At 41.5% G+C, this 20,882-nt stretch overlaps 1 protein-coding gene across 1 annotated transcript in view; it reads right to left on the reverse strand.

Moving 5' to 3' along the window:
• Positions 1–4,510: 4,510 nt before the first annotated feature.
• Positions 4,511–20,882, reverse strand: part of LOC102691221 (collagen alpha-1(XXIV) chain) — a 101,952-nt gene continuing 85,580 nt past the window's right edge. The window contains exons 47-60 of the mRNA XM_015355241.2: positions 19,395–19,502; positions 14,806–14,913; positions 14,242–14,349; positions 13,163–13,216; positions 11,998–12,060; positions 11,859–11,912; positions 11,054–11,089; positions 9,762–9,797; positions 9,572–9,598; positions 9,290–9,355; positions 8,413–8,581; positions 8,181–8,290; positions 6,137–6,352; positions 4,511–5,569 (exon numbers count right to left, since the gene is read on the reverse strand). Coding sequence (XP_015210727.2) covers positions 5,423–5,569; positions 6,137–6,352; positions 8,181–8,290; positions 8,413–8,581; positions 9,290–9,355; positions 9,572–9,598; positions 9,762–9,797; positions 11,054–11,089; positions 11,859–11,912; positions 11,998–12,060; positions 13,163–13,216; positions 14,242–14,349; positions 14,806–14,913; positions 19,395–19,502 — 1,302 coding nt within the window. The 3' untranslated portion in view covers positions 4,511–5,422. The remainder of the gene's footprint in view (positions 5,570–6,136; positions 6,353–8,180; positions 8,291–8,412; positions 8,582–9,289; positions 9,356–9,571; positions 9,599–9,761; positions 9,798–11,053; positions 11,090–11,858; positions 11,913–11,997; positions 12,061–13,162; positions 13,217–14,241; positions 14,350–14,805; positions 14,914–19,394; positions 19,503–20,882) is intronic.

Genomic DNA, 20,882 nt, shown 5'->3' on the forward strand with positions numbered 1-20,882 from the left:
TTGCTCCTGGTGCTTGCTGAGATAGGCTCTGGATCCCACATGAACCTGTTTTGGAAGAAACAGTTAGGAAAAAGGATGGATATACTGTAACATTACTTCTAAGGAATATTTCACTAAAATCTAAATGAAAACATTGGGGGATGTACATTTTTGTGTTTCTGCAGACTTGGCTTGAGCCTGTGAAATATCTGTGTCTTGTGTGTCGCTGCTGGGGTGCTGGGGTGCATGTCCAAAGAGAGAATGTCCACTCAGCGCTGTGGTGAAGTGGTCCAAGAATGCAGAAACACTTTCTCCTTTAGCAGGGAGCATCGCGCGGCTTAAAAACTGACAAAAGGGGGTTTTGTCCTCCTTGGGGGTGAAAAACAAGCTCCGGGCTTTTCAAGAATAAGGCTGGATGAATAGTTTTGTGGGGAGCTGCAGGATATATGAACTGGCCGAGCTGATTGTTGAACATGCCCCCCTCAAAGGCTAATGTCCTTCGTGAGGGTTCATCTCCTGCTGAAAGTGAGATGAATGTTTATTAGTCTGTATTTAGAGTTGTCATGGCACTGAGAAAAATGTTCCCTTGCGAGACACAAAGGCTAAGAACAAGAAAACGTCTCCAGCGAATTATCCTCAATAGCTGGAGTGCGGCTAAATCACTGAGATTTTATATTGCTTTTTTTACAAAGTCTATTTTGTTTATTTTTTCACTTGAGCCATTTGCTGATGTAATGTCTAGTTTTTGCTCACTTACATTACTTCACATTGTTTCTCGGCCAATCTTAAAAATATTGTGGTGGGTCTACGTATAATTAAGATAGAAATGAGAAGCACAGGGTCGTACTGTAATAGCAGTGAGGTTATTAGTAAGGCACTATTTCTGACAGCTATTATGTTTTAGGAAAATTGAAGAAGCTACTTAAGTAATGTTCATAATTCAGTATTGTTTTACATGTGTTTAACATATGCCTAATTAGATTAATGCACAACTTTTATGTTTTTATGTCTGATGAGGAGATAAGAGAATTAAGTAGCACTTTAATCAAGTTTGTGTGGCATTTACTATTTTCAGGCTACATTTTATAAGCAGGGACACTGTGGCACCTATGAACTGCCTACAATAACAGTAGCTAGAAATTGTGATACTAATGATTCAATCCATTGGTTTGTTAAACTTTTCTCTCCCAGTGTGTGTCTACAGAATATTTGTGAGGTTAAGATGACCTGAAAACTCCTATAAGTCCCGAAGACCTGTGACTCTCCAGAGCTCTGGGAAGGGATCCTGGTTCTGCAGTGTGTATAAACTCTGTATCCTGCCTTACCTGCTGGTTCAAAGGAGAAATGTAGCTTCTAAACTAGCAGACATGGTTGCTTTACACTGCACCTCGTCAGACTGCGTGTTTGTGTTTGGGATATGCTGGTTTATGCTGAATTAGAAAGCAGATCTCCATGCCGAGACGCAGGTTTTCTCAAGTCACCATCTTAAACATGCTTTCATTCAGAAGACTAAAATGACCTCCTCTTGTTTGTAACATTTCTGTCCATGCTGAGAAGACAAAGATCTCTATGAAACACAATGCCAACCAGAAACTCTGGAGAGTGACTGTGGAGACACAGGAGAGAGAGATGGAGGGCAGTAGATAAAAAAACATAATAAATGAAGAGAAGAAGTGTTACACTCGAGAGGAAGCTATTTGGCCCATCAAGCCCGGTTTGATTGCTGGTATTGATCCAAGGATCTCAAGGCTGTTGCATCTTAATGCTTAGTTAAGCATGAACGTGTCCAACTAAAACCAACAATCTCGGAGGCAGATTAATGAACAGGCTAGTATAGGTTGTAGCCTTGGGGCCCCGGATTGATCAAGGGACCCGATTGGCCAGAGTATTTTTTAAACAGACCAGTGGGTCTGATTAGGGACTCCTGATTGGCCGGGGTATTTTTTAAACGGACCTGTGGATCCCCATTGGTCCATAAAAACGTGGAATAATGTGTGAACTAATGATTGGTTAGATGCAATGTGTTCGCAGTTTAAATTAAATTTATTTCGGCAGATTCATCGGGTGATTTTTTTGTGCAAGTTTACGGTACCCAGCCTCGAAATGCGCGCGAAAAAGAAAAGCAGGGTGGTTAAAAAAGCGGTTTGAGCAGGGTCTGGTTAAAAAGATCCACAGATTGACTGGTTATTTCACGTTTGCTGAGCCGGACCCCGGTCCTGAGTTTACAGCTAACGTTGCAGCCAGTGCTACAACACCCGCGGTTGAAAAGTTAGCTGCTGCCGGCTCTCGCCTGGGCGCATGTGGACGAGCAGCTCCCGCAACGGGGTCGGAGGCAGAGCCGTCTGAAACGCCAACACCCGCTGCCGTCTCCGCGGGACCGACGAGCCGCCGCCATGTCTGTTGCACCTGCTGCCGTGGAGCCAATAGAGGCCGCAACAGCAGCTCCCGCTTCCTATAGCTCGGACCCAGCGTGCTGGGGTGAAATAGATGCGGCCATACTGGGTTAAACTGGGCCCGGAATCGTGTCAAAACCAGGACGCAGAGGTTGCAGCATCAGAAAGACAACATAAACGCTAAAAGAGGTATTTCTCTAAAACCCTCTTCAAAAGACAACTCGGAAATGGCGAGTGTGCGTCAAGCGAATGGCTGCTTTATTCCCTTTTCGAAAGGTGCAGTGTTTTGTTTCGCATGTTAATTATTTGGGGACAGTGGTGATCAGTCTAGACTGACTGCAGAAATGCAGCCGTACGCTTGGCTGAACACGAAGTGTCGGAGAGCCGTGGAAAGCCTATGGTTGCATACGTTATGCGCTGTGCTGATAATGGTCTAATCGGTTGAGAACTAAAAACATGTCCCCAACAGTGTCCCAACATTACAAGGTGGATACACATTGGCAGAGAAAACGGAAAAAACAAGCAGACGAAGCCACAGAGCCCGAGAGTGAGCAATCAGGCCGAGATCAGTTCAGTACTGTTGTTTTCGTTGCGGTCATAGACCGACTTGTTGCCGAAGTGGATAGGAGGTACCGCTCCTACAGGGACATTCGGGTTTTTGACCAACATTTCCTGCATCTCCCAACATGATATGGCCACTAATCTCCAAAAGAAATGTGCGGATGATTTGGAGGTGGGCTTTGTGGATGAAATAGGTCAATTCAGAGAACTTATTAAAGGAAACGAGGACGCATCAGCAAGGACTCTATTACAGCTAATAAGGAGGAAACTCCAGTCAGTATTTCCAAATGTTGATACTTCTCTTAGACAGTTCATGACTTTACCGGTAACCAGTGCAAGCGGGGGGCGCTCTTTTTCAAAACTGGCGTTGGTCAAAATGGATCAAAACAGACTGAATCACCAGGCCCTGATGCCCATTTTGCGCAGGACATCACTTTCTATGGATTTTGGCAGCCTTATAAATTACTTTTCTGCAAGGAAAACGGAAAAACTTGCAAAGGTAAGAACATGGTTATTTTTGTGCGTTTGGTTTGTCGCCGGTATGTTTCGTATCTACGTATCATTCGTCGATGCAGTGTATTGACTGATTTGAGTCAGCTTGCTGCTGTTCTTGAACTAGTGCGCTCAGACAGGGTGCTCGCTGGTCTCTGCTGTGCTGATCTTGTTGCTGTTGTGTATCGTCGGTTTCAAAGCAAGCGTGCGCATGACTTCCGTTATCAGCTCGCAGATTGGCTCTGAATCTGATTTATTGGTTGTGTTGCTGTACTTGCATTATAAGCTATTGTAGTGTGTGTGTGTTCCCTGCGTTACATTCCGTTTGAATCGGCGGTAGCAGCTCCTACTCCGAATACGTCACTGAATTACAGTATTTTCTCTCGCTTTTTTCTGGTAATGGAGGGGCTACACGACGTGTAGCCTAGAGGCCTCTGATCACCTTAATCCGCCACTGGTCAAGGTACAGCCAAAACATGAAGTTAAGAAAGGAAAATATCATAGTTTTGGATTTTTTAATTATTGCAATTTTTGTAAGTCTGATATTTCACCTTGTGATTAAAAGCAGGAACAAGCTGTGGTTATTCTGTCTCGTACTCACTGAACAGTTCCCATTAATTCCAGCTGTGAGCCAGTCATTTATGAATTAAAGAAGGCATGCAGGTTTTGAGCAACGAAATGTGCCATAAAAAGTTTCCACAATTTATTCTTTAGGGGTTAGGACCATTTTTATTTTATTACTTTTTATATTTACAAAATGCACTTGTTGTTCCAGAGCATCTGTATTTTTATTTTATAATTCAATGTTACAGATATTTATACTATAATAATAAGGAAGAGTTTTGTTCTGGCTTTTGCTAGCTGCCAGTTTGTTTAATACAAACAAACATTGAAAATGCATATGTATACACAGTATATACACATACACACATGTACTGCCTCTTGCATGTATTAATAATCTTTCATCTGTGGGACTAGTACAGACTCTGAAAAGGTGGGATAAATTATTGGGTAACAGTAAGTGGGGAAAAATATGATATAAATAATTAACTATGTATTATCAAAATATACACAAGAAAAGAATGTCTTGATGCTATCAAGGATTCCTTTAATGTTCACAAAAATATCAAGCTAAAATCCAAAATGCTTTTAAAAAATGAAGTTGCTCTACAACATTACTTCCAAGGGCTAGAACGTTTACCTGGCTACAGGCCGCATGAAGGCGTGCCACTTTGAATGGCACTTCCATAAACAAAACTACATAAAAAAAAAACTTGACATACACAATTTGTCATAAGTTCATATAAATAAAAAACTGTAATGAAATAAATGGCCAAAAATTATTTCGAATAAGTACTTTTACAACTGGAAAGATCGCGATGTAACCAGTACATACAACTTGAAATAAAAACTTTAAAACAATTTCAAAACCACAAGCACCATTTTTTTTAATATTTGAAGCACGTGTGTAATTTTTTTTTTGAAGTCCACACATCCAGGAGGTAGAGCACCATCTGTTAAAACGCACGTGTCCACAGCGGACAGCAGATCCAGATTAAAAATTAGAAACGTGAAACCTGTTGACTTTTAAAAAGCAGTAATCCATCCGCAGGCTACTGCACGTCTGGAGTGTTGGTGTTCGCAGTGTCCTGCGGCTCCACTCAGCGCTGGCCGGGGTGGCAGTGTGGTGGGCCCGTGCCCTTGAAGGTTCGGCACACTGAGCTGTGCTCCGGGAGCCACAGCCAGAAGCCCTGTTCTGCATATAACATGTCTGTGATGGATACTGGTGTGGACTGCGCTCACAGGCTTCCTTGAGTCAGTAGCTTCCCATTCTCCACACCATCCATCTCCCACAAGTCCAGGACTTTCCTGATGGCATCTTTGGGGTTTTTTCCTGCTAGGGACAAATTGACGACGATGTCTTGCTGGAAACCGGCGACCTCTCGAGGCGCTGCTGTGTTTAACTTGGCTGCACGCTGTAATGTTCTGTGACCGCCTCATGTAAAGCAGACGGGCCCCACCTCGATCTCGTACCGCCGGCCTGGCTGGGGGCGAGGGAGTCCGAGGATCTCGGTGATGGGAAGCTGGGTGCTGTCCTGAGATTGAAAGAAGAAGCGTGACTGGTGCCAGCTGCCATCTTGAATCTGACAAAAACAAAAGCACTTGCTGAGCACCTGTCTGCCAGTGGGATCCCGTTTCAGCACCGAAGGGAAAGAGGAGGGCTGATTTCTGACCGCACACATTGCACCTCATCAGCTCTTGTCAGTCAGTGCGCTGTATGATGAATAATAACACAAACAGATCTTCATAGCTCACTAAAGAGCAGTGGACTAAAAGCAGCTCACAGCAACCTCAGCTGATCCAATATTTGGAATGTTACCACAATTTATCAAGAAGAAAAATTGGCCCCTTCTGGACCTGAAATTGCACAGACTTAGCCCCCCTTCCATGGAGGCCTGCAGAAAAGGGCAGGGTGGTAGTGTCTCTCCCCTCTATTCCCCAACCCCAGGGTTCATCACACGGATCATGACTCCACTATGGTTTGTCATCGTTTCAAATTCTAATGTGAGATTTGAGGAGGATGTATATCCCCCCACAAGTCTTAATACATGGTGTGTCTTCAAGGAATGCTCAATATAGCAAATGCAATGAAAATTCACAGAGGTAGATATGATTCTAAGCTGCCATTCCCGCTAAGACTCGCTTATTACCTTGCACTCGTCGAGTAGCACGTGTGGCTCAAATAATGAGTTTGCCTTGAAGGTCTGGCCATTCCAGCCCTTAAAGCGAACAGACTCCCTGTGCTGCCCAGACCCCGTGTGGTTCCACACCGGCGTGTTCAGACAGTGCACCGTAATTGTGTGCGTGGCTTCCGTGTTCAACAAGTGAAGAAACCTCAGCTGCACTTTTCCAATGCCAAATTCCATCTGCAGAAGGAACAATGGGTTAGTGTCCCATCCCGTTAGATAACGGACGCTTGCCTTGCATGATTGTGTGGCCTCTTAGATTTGAAACTGGACAAATGTCCCGTTCATGGTATTTTAACAGAATCTTAATAGTCTCCTAGGTCTTTGCATATCTTTATTTTTAAAAAGTCTTTTAAGGTTTCCCAGCAGTTACAGCTAAGCCCCTTTGAAAATGAAAAAGTTTTAAAAAGTATGCAACATTAAAATGAAGCTGCCACTTGTACAGCTGTTTTATTTTTTAATAGCCCTCACCATCCTTTATCTAACCAGCTAGGAGAGTTGAGATCATCCACAATCTCTAATGACGAGCTGCCCAAGAGGCAACACTACTGTGTGGAACTGCTCTTGGGAAGATCAATAGGACAAAATTACAACATCTTTCATTGCAGGAACTTGCAGGGAACTGAACTGAGGATAGGAAATTGTTTTTATTCATATTAAGTATGTGTAACTAAATTTAAAACCCATTCAAACTCATTCAGTATACACCAATCACAGAGCACCGATATCAATAATGAGTGTAACACAGGGCAACAGTGATAAGCCTGATAAATGGATGGTATCAGCCATGTTTCCAAGGAACAGGCTCAAAGGCCATTTCCTAAACATCGCTATCATCCAAGCCAGGAAATACAAACATCCAAGCAGACATGTAAAACAAGATGAGTTGGGATACTTGGAAACCAAGTTTATATTTGACTTGGATTATTCAATAATATGACTTTTGTTTTGAAAGTTAAAACAATATGCAACCAGATGCGTAGACATTTATCAACCTTGACTTGGATTAACATTATCTTACTTTGAAATCTTTCTCTGGAAATTTATTTCAAAATTAAGGTAGGGCACATTGGTTGGTTTTGCAAGGCATAACGCAGTTTGAAAGAAATGCATGAGGTGGGAACAGTCAGTCCTCTCACAACAGCAGCAGGCCACTGATTATAATGACAGGTTGTGTTTGTATGGTTCAGTGGATTGAAAGAATCTATGTGAGAAACCTCTGTATCTCTGGGATTGAGTGACTTTTGTACAGGCAAGGATGTAAAACAGGAGAAGATGGTGAAATATTTAGTCCTTCAAAAAATCTGAAAAATTTGCTGCAGCATTTCAATCAATCCTGACCTTTCCAGGTGGAAAACAAGATGTTTTCTCAGCACTGTGAGGTTCACAGCCACAAGTGTTTCTATCTTGAGAACAAAGCCACTCAGAATGGTGAAGCCTTATGCAAGTGGAAAATGTCTTAAAATACAACAGACAGCTAATCAACCCATTTTAAGTATTAACTATACCGGAAATATATCTTAAATGTGATGGTTTCCCCCTTTTCCTGAGTCCTATGCCTGCTCCATTCTGTACTGAACCCCGCTGTTGCAATATGTATTTCTAGAGTAAAAACTAAGAAATTCCCATTAACTACTGCATGTCCTTAAACACTCACAAAGGACAGCCCCAAATTACCACCTGAATGTACTATAGAGATCAGACATGTGACACAGATCTTTGTTTTTCAAGACCTAAGCAAGATGAACCCAGAAAATACCTCATTTTACAATTACCCAAAGCTCTTCCAACATGCAGCCTGTAATGAAACATTTTTAAGTCCAAAGTAACTTAATGTATCAGGTCATTATCAGGTATGCAATTACATAATGATTCCATTATGTATGTTTAAATGGAAAAAATAGTTAACATGCCTGGTTTCAATGAATGTAAGAAATTAATTATTTGTTACATTTAAAAGCTATACAAACAAAATCAAATGTGGGGTGCTCTTTTAGAGAGAGGGCACCTTGGACGCTGACACGGGGTGGACACATGTCTGGCCCCCAGCTGTAAAGTTGCAGAAAACCTCGAAGGCATCAGAAGGACATCCAAGATTGGGATCTATCCAGAATTTTCCTGCAACACCCAAGAAAAGACAACACGATAAGAACATTTTAAGTCAACAATGTTAAGTGCATGTAATTTAAATAGCACAAAACCCAAAACTACAACAGAGAGAAGAAGTGTCATAGGCTTACCGTCTGTCAGCTTTTGTTCACAGCTCAGCAAGTCTTTGCAGATTCTGGCTGGATTGTCTCGGGTGCCCAGAGGGTTCTTAATACTTTGCATTAGACTGTTCAGGTAGTGCAGAGTTTTGAAGATCTCTGTACTTTGGTCAAGCAAGGCCATTTCAGTGTTCTGATAGCTCTGTGCCATGTAATGTTAGAAGCACAAGCAGCCCAGCAACATGCATTCAAGTGGAACAAACAAGCAAGAATGAAACAGAACAACCAAAGCCCACCACCAAGACACCAAGCCCCCAGCATGCCCCAGGGAGACCCCATGCCGACATGAACAGAAAAACGTGTGCATCCAGGTTTCCCGTTTCAAGCAAGTTAACCAGGGGAAAAAAATGTTTAACCATGTGGATTAGTGCACATTTTGGGATGGAAATTAAAAGAAACAGCCAACAGCAGTCATTAGAATTTGTGTTGATGCAAAGATTATGAAGATCGTATTTTACCCATTTATTTATGAGACGGGCACAAATAACAAATGCAACAAATGGAAAAAGAAAAAAAAATCGAATTAATCTTACAATAATCTTTTCACAAACTGCATTACAAACAGCAAGCAATTTCTTCATGAATTACAGTGGAAATCTTTTTACTGTTGTACTGCTTTTATAACTTAGCCACAGATGCTACAGCCACATGTTCTCAGCTTTAATACCCTATGGTTCAATACTGAGCAGATCCATCTCTACAAAATGTACATTTCATGAAGTCTCTTCTCATAACTTTTAAACAAACCCTAGTAGGAAGATGCATGAGAGAAAATCTGTTTTGGAGCCTCATCAGTTCAGTTACGGTCATGATCCAGTGTCCACTGGAACAGAGGAGACAAGCCAGTTACCTGCGCCTCCAGGGCTGCACTCGATTCAATCAAGGCTCGAATGGCCACATTAATATCCAACAGTTTCTGCAAGAGAGGAAGCACCAAAGAAGACATTCTGAATACAATATAAAAAAAACAAAATAGGGCATGTTCTATTTCACGCCTGTAAGGATTGAAAGGCTTTCTTAAACCAGTGACAAACAGGAGGTCAGTGTCTTCTGGTCACTGTGGGCAACACAGTCTACATCATCAACACAAAACAGCACATTGAGTTAAATGGATTTCGTCTCTGAATCTTACCGTGGGACCAGGAGGCCCTGGAGGACCCTGAAAAATAAAGACATTAATTCAGATGCGAGAGAAACTGAATAAGTTTATTAAGACTCAGGCCTGCTTGTCAGGAACAAGAGTCTGGGTGGACACTTTCCTCCCCAGGACTCTCACTATTCGTCTTTGCGGAGCAGAAGAGGAACAGAGGAGAATGACTTACAGGCGGACCTGGACGCCCTCTTGGCCCCTGAGGACCCTGTGTCAGACAGAAGAAAAGAAACGTGGAATAAAACGACCTTGTACAAAACAACACCAGCATTTTCCCCAGATTTCTAAGGAAAAGTTTCAAATCTATATGAAATATGGGGCAATAAGGCTTCTTGCAATTGTTTTTCTGTTGCTTTTTCTTGCTGTTGGCATTTCTTCAATTTTAATTTCTTTCATATTTGTTTTTCATGTATCATTGAAGTTTAGTTTACTTCCTTTCAAGGAGTTGTAGAAAATAAAGCTGATTATAAATATCATCATTAAAATAACACAAAAGAAAAAGATGGAATTGTTACAGTATGTCTTCTGTTTTATTCTACAGGGCAAAGCTCTGCGCTAAGACCCTCAAAGTCGGCTTTGAAAAGCCCGAGACTAAAAACCACAAGAGCCAGGCTATTGTTTGCAAACTTTCTACACACAGTGTTCACATGTAGCTCGGACTCATGGTTAACGGTGCACAGGGCAAAGAGATCTGTGTATCAAAACACCATCAGGAGCACTGTCTGTACAGGACTGTTCAGGAAGGACTCACTGGCACTGAGCACATGGTTCTTTTTTTGTCTTTTTTTTTTAGCTCCTCAATTTTTCTCATGTCTGTATATCCATAAACTGAATAGTAAACCTTAAATAGGTATTAAATCTGTTGATATTGATCTAATAAATCTATTATTTTGATAACTTGTAAAAATATTCAGTTGAAGAGAAATTTTTGGCCACAAGAAAAGAGACCGGTATATTGACCCACAAAGGATTGGCTGAAACTATACATTATACTTTTTGAATAAAAGATTTTTCAAAACAACACTGCATTTCATTTTGCTGTGCTTCTTTGATGTAATCGAGTTACATTTCAAGAGTTTTGTTCCATGACACAGACGAAGAATTTTCCTGAATTTTGTTTAAATGTTTTGCAACTTCCAATAACTGGGATCAGAATATCCTGGACCATGAATGAAGGACAACCAGTCTGTAATTTAGTTCCGATGTATTTATGAAAGCAGCCACAATTGATTACAACAGCAGTGCAAGCTAAACTCAAGTGGTGAGTTCACATCCCACTTGCTTCCTGCCAGAACTACAGTCCGAGATTTAATTACTCTGGCCCTTTTACTCTCATGTCAGTAGTGTTTACTACATCTCTTAATGACGTCACCTGAATCTTTGCGGAACAAAACCGAAACAGTTCAACTGTCAGGGAATTATATCCAAGCAAGAAAAAACATCCTTAAAAAAACAGGTTCTTACCATTTCTCCACGACTTCCTTTAGTGCCTCTAGGTCCCTGAGAAGGAAAACAAATCTCATTAGTGAGCTCCTGATGCAAGCTGCCTCCTGATTTCAACAAGTCCTTAATCAGGACTACAGTACTGGTAGGAGGCAACACTGTCCCCTTGTCATGAGAAGCATTCCCCTCTCTTCAGGACAGTGATGTCCTCTAAAAATACCCTTCTCCCCAGACTCCTTCTTGGAATGACAAAGCAATGGAGACATTGCTCTCTGGATTTCTACTATAAACGACCCAGTCTCCCAGGTCCCACAGAGACCAGCAGTCACTGCGTTGGGACAGCACCTCTCGCTGACTGCCCTGAGGACAGCTGGCACCGTTTCCTTCACTGTTATTTTACTGCTCCACTTCTGCTATTAGTGATAGCTTCCCCACGCTGAAGAGAACAGAAGGGTTGTGCCTTTACCTGCCTGATGCAGGATTAAAAGCAAATTATGTTGACAGACCTTTTTGTACGCCAAATGTTGATGTCAGATGGTTACAGTTAAATTTTAAATTTTTTCTTGCTGTGGATACAATTTCTTCCATGTTATTCATTACAACAGCAGCTCTTTGAAAGGACAGCATTTTGTTAATGAAATTCTAGATAAAATCTGTCTCCAATATGCATTTCCACCTTTAAAAATAAAGAATACAGGTAAAATGCAGTAGATACATACTGTAATTTAACCATGTACACCAGAAAGCCATTAAACATGCTGCTTTCAGTTTAAGCAATTTATATCTAGTTTTGTTAGTACAGCTTATTACGGATGAATGAACTTACAGGTCTCCCAACGGGACCAATCAGCCCAACAGGACCAACCGGCCCACTGAACCCCTGCAACAAAACAGAATAAGGTTTCACTCAGGCAGGATTGCAAAACAAACCAGAAAAGTGCAGCAGGATAATAAAAAATCCTCACCGCTATACCGACAGGACCCTTTGGCCCAGGAATGCCAGTCAAGCCTAGATCCCCATTCGGTCCCTGCAAGAAACAGAGCAGTGTCTGGTAAACAGGCCTGGAATAGAGAGTGCACTCATACCACAGGAGCAAGAGTAAACCAACATGACACAATGTTCAGAAGCACTAGACACTTTATGGCACTGCTGAAAGCCTTATGGTGCTCCAAGGTATGAAAGCTTAAATAATGCAGATTTCTGTAACCTTATTTAAGTGACAGAAAACAATTTGCTTAAATCAGGTTTTGTTCCTCCTCACCACAGCTGGTCGCGTACGGCACCTAGCAGGGCTCTGTTCTGGGTCTCATTCTTTTTAGTGCCTGTATTGAATGTTCACATTGGGACTGCTTCCTGAGAGGGCATCAGCTTTCATTTCTATACTGATGACACTCACATTGATGTTTCCTCGAAATCTGACATTAACCAAGTACTATTTGCCTTATGTTGCTTAAATGTTATAAAAAGGGATTAACAAAATCTTTTAGTATTGCTATTAGTAGTAGCAATAGTATTTGTAGTAAGCTCCTGCAGTAGCAGTACTCAGTACCTGGGTCATGATCTTTTGGTGTCCCTGATCTATGAAAAGGCCATATCCGTTCACATCTCTCCCTATCTCATGCTGAAAAAATAATACCTCTTGGCTTTTCCTGGCTTTATAGCAGGCAACATGCGTTTTCTGACTTTCTTTTAACTTCTCAACAAGGAATTAGTCTTCTTTCAGATCGTAAGCTGAAGCAGCTCCCCACTCTAAACACTAAAGTTTCCAAACATATTTATGAATGTTTCTTGAAATTCAATGATTAGAACTAAAAGCTTGAGAATGTATTTAGGGTCCTTGCACTGTCTACCTGTGGGTTTTAGAATAAAAATTCACAATACTCCTGTTTTACTTTTTACAGAGTAGAATGGTTTGGCTTTAAATCCAGTAAATTGACTTCTGAGTCTGGGTCAGACTAATCTTTCCTGGTGTTTACCAAGTCTGTTTCTTCACTTCACAGTAAAAAAATCCACTGCTAGTATAATATATCCTAAACAATTAATAATCTGCACCATTATGCAGAGATTAGTGGGAAAGTCAGCGCTGAACCAATTCTGCCCACAAGGAAAACGGCAACCAGCTCACCAACCTTTGGGCCAGGGAACCCTGGAAAGCCAAGTAACCCCTGATCACCGGGATCGCCCTGCAGGAAAGCAAACAATGCAATTAATGTAATTAAATAATTAATCAAACTAATATAAGTGAGAGAAAAGGGCTGTGAACAGCTTATCCATACAAGCAGTTCTTCCACCATCTAGGTTTCTGTCTCTGCCTGTCAAAGTCCAGCCGCAGGGACAGCCAGCAAAGGCCAAGGACTTAACGTGTCTCCTGCGTGGTGCAGAGCAGTTCTCTGAGGCTGCTTTCTGTCCTGCACTGGGGGATGAAGCCCACCACTACAAACCTGGATTTGCTTAAGGGATTTGAGGAAAAAGGACTTCAAAAGAAAAGACAACGATCACAAACATAATAATCATCACCACCATAGCCCTGCTCCTCCATGGTTCAAAATCTGGTTTACTTGCAATCAGTCGGCTTCATTATTTTTAGAATGACTTAACAGAACCTATCAGTTTCAAAGCGGATGCTTTAGTGTTTACTTTCATTCCCAAATCGTGCTTCATTACACGCTTAACGTTGCCAAAGGGACTGGTTCCATCAATCCCTTCCTCAGATCAATTTGAACTTCAGACCGAATGGAAAATTACCTGGAACAACATTCGTGAGAGACTGCCCTGCACCACAGCTTGGCTGCTTAGCAAATGCTATGGCTATATTTAGCTGTATCCTCCAGATAGTTGATTTGTCTCGCAACAGCCTGAAGCTTCAAAACAGATGAACATTTTCAGGAGAGCTTTTTGTCAAAGGATCTGACAACATGTAGTTCTCCTCTGCTGTCCCACCATGCCGAGACAATGCAGATGATGTAACACTGCTGGACCAGGTACTGCTTCAGTACTGTCAGGTTCCCAGCTGGCCTGGGTGTAAAGTCCAGGAACCTAGACCATACGCCACGGTCACAAGCTATTGCCATACTGGGCCACTTCAAGAAAAGTGTAATAACTGACCTGTATGTTCCATACAGTCACAGCTCATTTCCATATCTGGAAAATGCTTCCACAGACATTTTTAAATATCATTATAGAGTAGGAATGATTTCCCAGTACTCACTGGCTGTCCTTTGTTGCCCGATTCTCCTTTCACGCCCTGGTCTCCTGACGCCCCTGCCATTCCCTTGAGTCCTGCAGCCCCCCTCTCCCCTGCCAGACCATGCTCCCCCTGAGGATAACAACAGACCAGACTGAGACACAGCACTCCCAGCACTGCCCACCTCACAGTGAGCATCAGGAACAAATCACCGTTAAACACATGAATGAAACACTGGCCATACTTGCCTTATGACTTTTCTGCAAGTTTAACACACTGCACTGCCTGGGCATTGCACTCTGTCTTAACCTGACAGATGCATGCAGTCCACTGACGGACAGATAATACATCCAATTGAAATGCTTCATGCAACTGGTGTGCAGTCACTGACAAAAAAAAAAGTGCATGGCTCATTTTGGACAGCATGGAAGTGCTGCACGTTAAGTGTCAGTTACTGGTGAATGTGCAGGTAAGCTTTATAAACCAGTTTTTGCGCGCCCCGTCTTGCGATGAGCAGAGCGGCGAACGATGCCATCCCAGCGGGGTGCAAGAGCGGTGAGTGCAGGTGTGCGCAGCCTGAGCTGGTACCTTGGGCCCTGGAGGACCTCTCTCCCCCGGGTTTCCTGGCAGTCCCACTGCCCCTCGCAGCCCGGGAAGACTGGCCTGGCCCACCGGCCCTGGAGCGCCGCGCTGACCCTGCAGGTGGGAGAGGACAGTGAACAGCCTGAAGGTCTTGCTAACAGGAGGCGGAACTTGGACTGAAAGAATTACAGCGCCACCCACAGGCCCGGGAGCGAGCTGCCACAGATGTGTGGTGCGTAGTCGCTCCACTCATTTTATCCCCTTGCTGGTCCCTGCATGAAAACATTGCGGGAGTATGGAACAAATTTCTCATGCATATTTTCAAAACTGATACCCTGGCTTATTCTGAGACAGCTGGATAAGATTCTTGAATCAACGACCTACTACCAAAAGGGCCGGATAAGGAGAGTAACTTCCTCTCATTTGTAACTTCTTACAGTACATTACAGTCTTGCTTGACTGTTTTTCTCTGTCATTTTCTGTGTGGTATAAACAGCTTTTGATGAGTTATTTTTATTTTGCATGTTTTAGTTGTTGCCCACCTCACAGCTACTGCATCAGGAACCAACCCACATTAAACACATGAACAAAACACTGCAGCTCTTTCCACAAGGGCAACCTGGCCAATCTGTTAAACCGAATTAAAACTTTTTTTGCAATCTTCATGAACACACCATTAGTGCGATTAGTACTGTCATAGTGTGGTGCATTTAGATTAGTCTGTTTTCCACTGCAGGATGTCAGGTACACGTTTCCCCAGAGCAATCAGTGACACCCAGAAATCAAGCAAGGCAGCAAAATGTCTGCACTTCTCCATCGAGTCACATTCAATCACACTGACGTGCTTCAGAACATTAAAAAAAACTAGGTACTGGACCAATCTAATTTTTCTGGCACATCTGAGGGCTACCCTGGACATTTTGAGAAGGAAAAATAAAAGGATTTCTGTTTTTGTTACTCAGTCCTGGATTCAATTACAGTTTCTTTAAACCTGTCAATCACAAATGACAAATCCAGTCCAGTACAAATCCTCTACTGTGAGAGAGGCAGCCAGTCACGCAAAACGCTGCCATTAGGATCTGGGCCTGGAATTTGATAACGGTGGTTGTGCTGAAGTTTGGATGGAATCTGGACTCCTGGGTTGGGTTGGTGCTTGATATTAGGGCAAGCAAAGAAAAGACAGAGAACAGATCTGTCATAAAGATGACAAACAAGACAAGCTTCACAGTTATGGGGAGCTGTGTCTGTATGTCACATAAACTCCAGAGTAGGAATGAATTCCATACGGCTGGGACACTGTGCTGGCAGGTCTGTGGAACATGACTGGTGACTGACATTTCAACAGAATCCTCTTTCACAACCGCAATCAACTCCTTCTTTACTCACACAGGAACAAGCCAATGCAAACACCCCTGAGCTCACGCCTGCACTGTCTGCTCTGAACCTACGGTGTGCGTATACGAGGACGTAGCCCAAAAACCAAGCACAACTGGCTCTTCACAGGGAGAACTATCATCACTTTCCAGTTTACATTATAGCTCAAATCGTGTCAGGCAACCCATCTGTGTTTTGGATTTACTCAGTAGTTCTGAACTTTTATACTTGGATCTGCAGTATATAAGAGCTCCTAAAGTGTGATCCAGAAACAAATCAAAACCAGTGGTTGTTGACAGCTCCTTGAGTTTCCTGAATACTGCCCGCCCTCCCCAGCTCTTCTACGGTCTTGTTTTGGGAGGCGTCCAGGCTCCAAGGTGCTCTGTCCCTCATGAGATAAACCACAGAGGCCGAGGCCATTGAAATCGCTGTTAGAGCCCACTTCAGCCGTTAGCTGTAGACACAGGCTGGACAAGGATCATGTCGATTCACCGTTCTAGAGGGAGCTCTTCAAGACGAGCAGCAAGACAAAGGGAGAAGACAAGCCCTTGGCTAAGGGGAACGCTATTGCATCTTGGAGGACAAAAGCTGGTAATTGGGAAGAATCTGGCTCCTATCAACCTCAACTTTCTGGACTAAGCCTGTTTTTTCACGGGTGGTATATTGCTCAGGTTGCCTCTAAGAAGATATAGTGTCTGCAACTTTCCAGGATGGAGAAGCTAATGAAAACACCTGCCAGTACTAAAGTTTGCCTTTCTGTTGAGGACATTTCAACTTGACCTTGATTTAATTCCAAATAAGAAATATTTAATTTTCTTCAAGATTTGGGTACAACATAAATATGCTTTTCAATTCCTTTCCCTAAGTGCTAGTTTCTGTACATCTATGCCATGTCATAAAGGGTTCCTTTATTGTGGTCACAACAGCTGTGTGACTTGAGACAAAAAATGTGGAGCAGTTTAGAAACAGACACTCTACTTTGTGCATAAAACAGCACTGTATAAAACATTCCCTTTTAAATTACTGTCCAGACAAATGCATGATGTGGTTCATACAGAAATAATAGTTTAATGGAATTTTGTTTTCTACACAATAATGGCAGGATAGATTAATACCCAGTTAGCAAGATATGGAGAATTAACAAATAAAAGAGAAATAGACTAGTCTCACTTATATCTACATCTCTCCTTTGATCTATGGATTACAGAATGCTTTAATCTTGAAACCACAGCCAAAGGGCACTGACATTCACTTGTTTTTTCAATCTAAGTCATCTAATAATTATACCATTAGAAACATTCTTAAGATGTTGACCCAGATACCGGGTCTAAGGGCTTGTGATTCTTTTGCTTTCATGTCTGCACATACTTCTTTAATGGAATGCCATTTTCTAAAAGTGATACCGCAGATAAACTAAAAATGTAAATAGTCAAAACAAAATCAGATCTAATGCATAGTACAATTTTAACATTTTATACATGTAACAGAGGTATACAGAGGTGGAAAATGATAGTTATCATAAACAAGTGTGTGTTCCTCAAGTAGTTTCTACATCAATGTCATAAAGGCTCTATATAAAGTTGAATATTTGCCCGATAGATTTATATGTATGCCTAATCGTCAATAGACATTTGTCCCAATATCACAATGGATGCTATAATAGAATATAATTTGTGTATCAAATCAAATGTAATTGTTTGTCTTTACTAACAGCAAATCGATATGCCTTAATTACTCATCTCTGCTTGCAATGTGGTGCAAAAAAAGCACTGAAACTCTCGTGACAGAACACAAAGAAAGGTGTAGATTCACAGGTGGCATTCTGATCTAAAACAGAAACGTTTGAAGTACAGGAATCTCAGGATGTTCATCCCACAGCAGTGGTCCTGCTAACAGACTGGAGTCAAGCACTCCTGCCTAGAAGTTACACAGGAAGTAAAAGACAAGAGGTATATCCAGGTGAGAGCAGCACACGTTAGTGGAGTGAACCTAAGATGCTTAAGAAAGCTGAGTTATTTCACTGTTTTATGAAGTGCTAGAGTGCACCTACAGTATGGCACAGATCTTTTTTCTGCATGTTATAGAAAAATCTTAAACACACCTAAACAACCAAATGTTCTCAAAACTATTTATTGCTTAAATCAATATTTCATATTTCTCAGGTGCATTAAAATATATAATTTTATATGTACAAAGTCATTTTGGAACCCTGCCGCTCAGTTTGGCAGATCTGGAGCTGGTAAACTCACAGTCAAACAGCTCTCTGTGTCATTAAAACTGTAAACGTATAGGAGATACAAGTCTGAATCCTGTCTCAGCTTCTTTCTGTGCAAAGATCACACAGGATGTGAATCTCAATGAAAAGCCTCCTGCACCTGGTACTGCCTTGCTTACTTACCTCCTGCCCACTGCTGGCTCTCATCCAAAATCTTCTCTGAAATGTTTGTTTTAAAGACGTTTGTCATTGTCATTTAATAATATTTTCAAATGTTTCCTGCAAAATCAATGTCAATGTGAAGTTTCCAGAAAAAAAATTATCTTTTTAAATGAATGGGACACACTTGTAAAGGCTTGCAAAGTTTTCAGGAAGATCTCTCAAAGAAAAGGGAAGCATCTGTCCCTGAACCATTTCACAGAAAATCATCATTCTGAAAACTCATTGTCTCTTCGACCCTTTTAACAAACCTGTGGCCTTGGTTAGTAAATGCAACAAGTATTTAAATATTCCATTTGTACATGGTGATGTCTTCCAGACAACTGCGTCACTCCTCCTCTCGAACCCGAGAACATCCACAGCACCAGCCTTCACAGCTGGAGCCTCACTGCCTCTCCCATCTGTAGTGTCGCAGCTGTGCTGGACAGAATATTACCTCTATTTGTCTACATCCAAGACTACTGAGACTAGGCCTTGAAAAAGACACTGCTCCTAGCCTGCGATACAGCAGACTCTGTCAAAACCAATAACTGGGGCAACCCTAAATCTAAAAGTTTTGAGAACAACAACAGTTGAGCTTAACTGTTGACAGTTGTGGTTTACTGGGTAATGAGCAATATATTGTTTTCTTAAAACCAGGGGTTCTTTTTCAGTTATGCAGTAAACCACATCAAATTAGTTTTTTTTTTAATACCTTTTGGTATTATTCTTTCCAACCAAAAAATACCCTTATATTTTCTCCCATTTGTGTCATTGTAATAAACTCTAAAAAGGTCCCCACACATACCACATGTCCAACTTTCCCTGGACGTCCTGGCTGTCCAGGGTGTCCTGGAGGACCTTCGAATCCGGGGTAACCTGGAGCTCCTCTGGGACCTGGCAAGCCAGTGCCTCCCTGAAAACACAGACCCCCCATCAGGTCAACAACACTGAGATTACATCACTGTTCCTTTGTGGGAAAACAATGACAAACAGAAAAATATTCAGCATGTGCTGTAATGTGCCGTGAGTAGACTTGGGTTGTGTCAACAATACAGTTCAGTACAGGGGTTTAAATCACTTTTAGTTTAAACAGAAATCACTTTTATAACAGTGAAACAGGTCATTTTCTTTTGGAATTAGTCTAAAAAGATTTCACTTCACACAACACAGATTTTTTTTTAAATTTTGTCTTTTGTTTAAACTCACCATTTATTTAATGACGATGTTTTCAGAATGGTAGCCTGAATCTATGTTGATAAAATACCCTGACATTTAATGTGAGCAGTAATGTGGTCTGTAAAACTGATCTATTTGTGCGCCCTCTTCAGTTAATGTTTTTCACAACACTTGCTATTATTTTGCATGCACTATGTGAAACTGAATTTCAAAGTATACAGGGAGTTTTGATTTCATTTTGCATGACAAATTATAACTCTTGCTGTTCAAGAAGGCTTCTGCCAGAGATTCAGTACTACCAGTTAATTTAGTAGAGCCCCAGGTGGTAATGTGGTGTGGCACAAGACAGATTTGTGAAAAGTTCAACTGATTGGCTTTCAAGAAGACTACTCTGTTTTGTATTTAATATATTTTGTGTTGTATTTGCTTGGCCCAAAGGCAGAATTGTAGATGATGATTATATATTAGCTGTCAAAAACTAATCTTTCTTCAAAGACCTCTCCATCATTGACAGCAATTTCTTTACTCTTTGAATTTGAAGATCAAATTCAGCAAAAGTATTTTTCATAAGCTTGAGCACGGAGATGTGGTCTATTTGAAATGAATCACCTCAAGACAGTGCCAAAAGGAGAGATCCCAGAACAGTGTATGGGCTTATGAATTTAGAACAAGGGTAATCGTTGCTTAAAGGAAACTGAAAACAGGACTTTAACATTTTGCTCCTCTTAGTATGTCTTTAATAACTGTGCACATATAACCAGACAGATTCATAGAACCCACACCCAGGAATCTGCCAGTGAAAAGCCAATACCGTACTGGAGTTCATTTATCAATTAAATAAAGTTTTTCTGTTATAGTACATAAAAAACACAAAATCCCTTCAAGACCTTTTTAGAATATTTTCCACAGCTTTACTTAAAAGCCAGTGAAAAGTGAGAAACGTACATAGGAGGTTCTAATTAGTAAAAAAATACAAATGTGAAAATACTCGAGTTAAAAATAACCTTTTTAAAAACTGCATCCAGGAAGACTTATTTCAGCTTTGTTTCAAAGAAAGTATTCCACAGAAATTAAGCATCTCACATAATTAGAGTCAACCTTCCAAAAAAAATAGAGA

Source organism: Lepisosteus oculatus, chromosome 9 (assembly GCF_040954835.1).
Source record: "Lepisosteus oculatus isolate fLepOcu1 chromosome 9, fLepOcu1.hap2, whole genome shotgun sequence".
Classification (NCBI taxonomy): domain Eukaryota; kingdom Metazoa; phylum Chordata; class Actinopteri; order Semionotiformes; family Lepisosteidae; genus Lepisosteus; species Lepisosteus oculatus.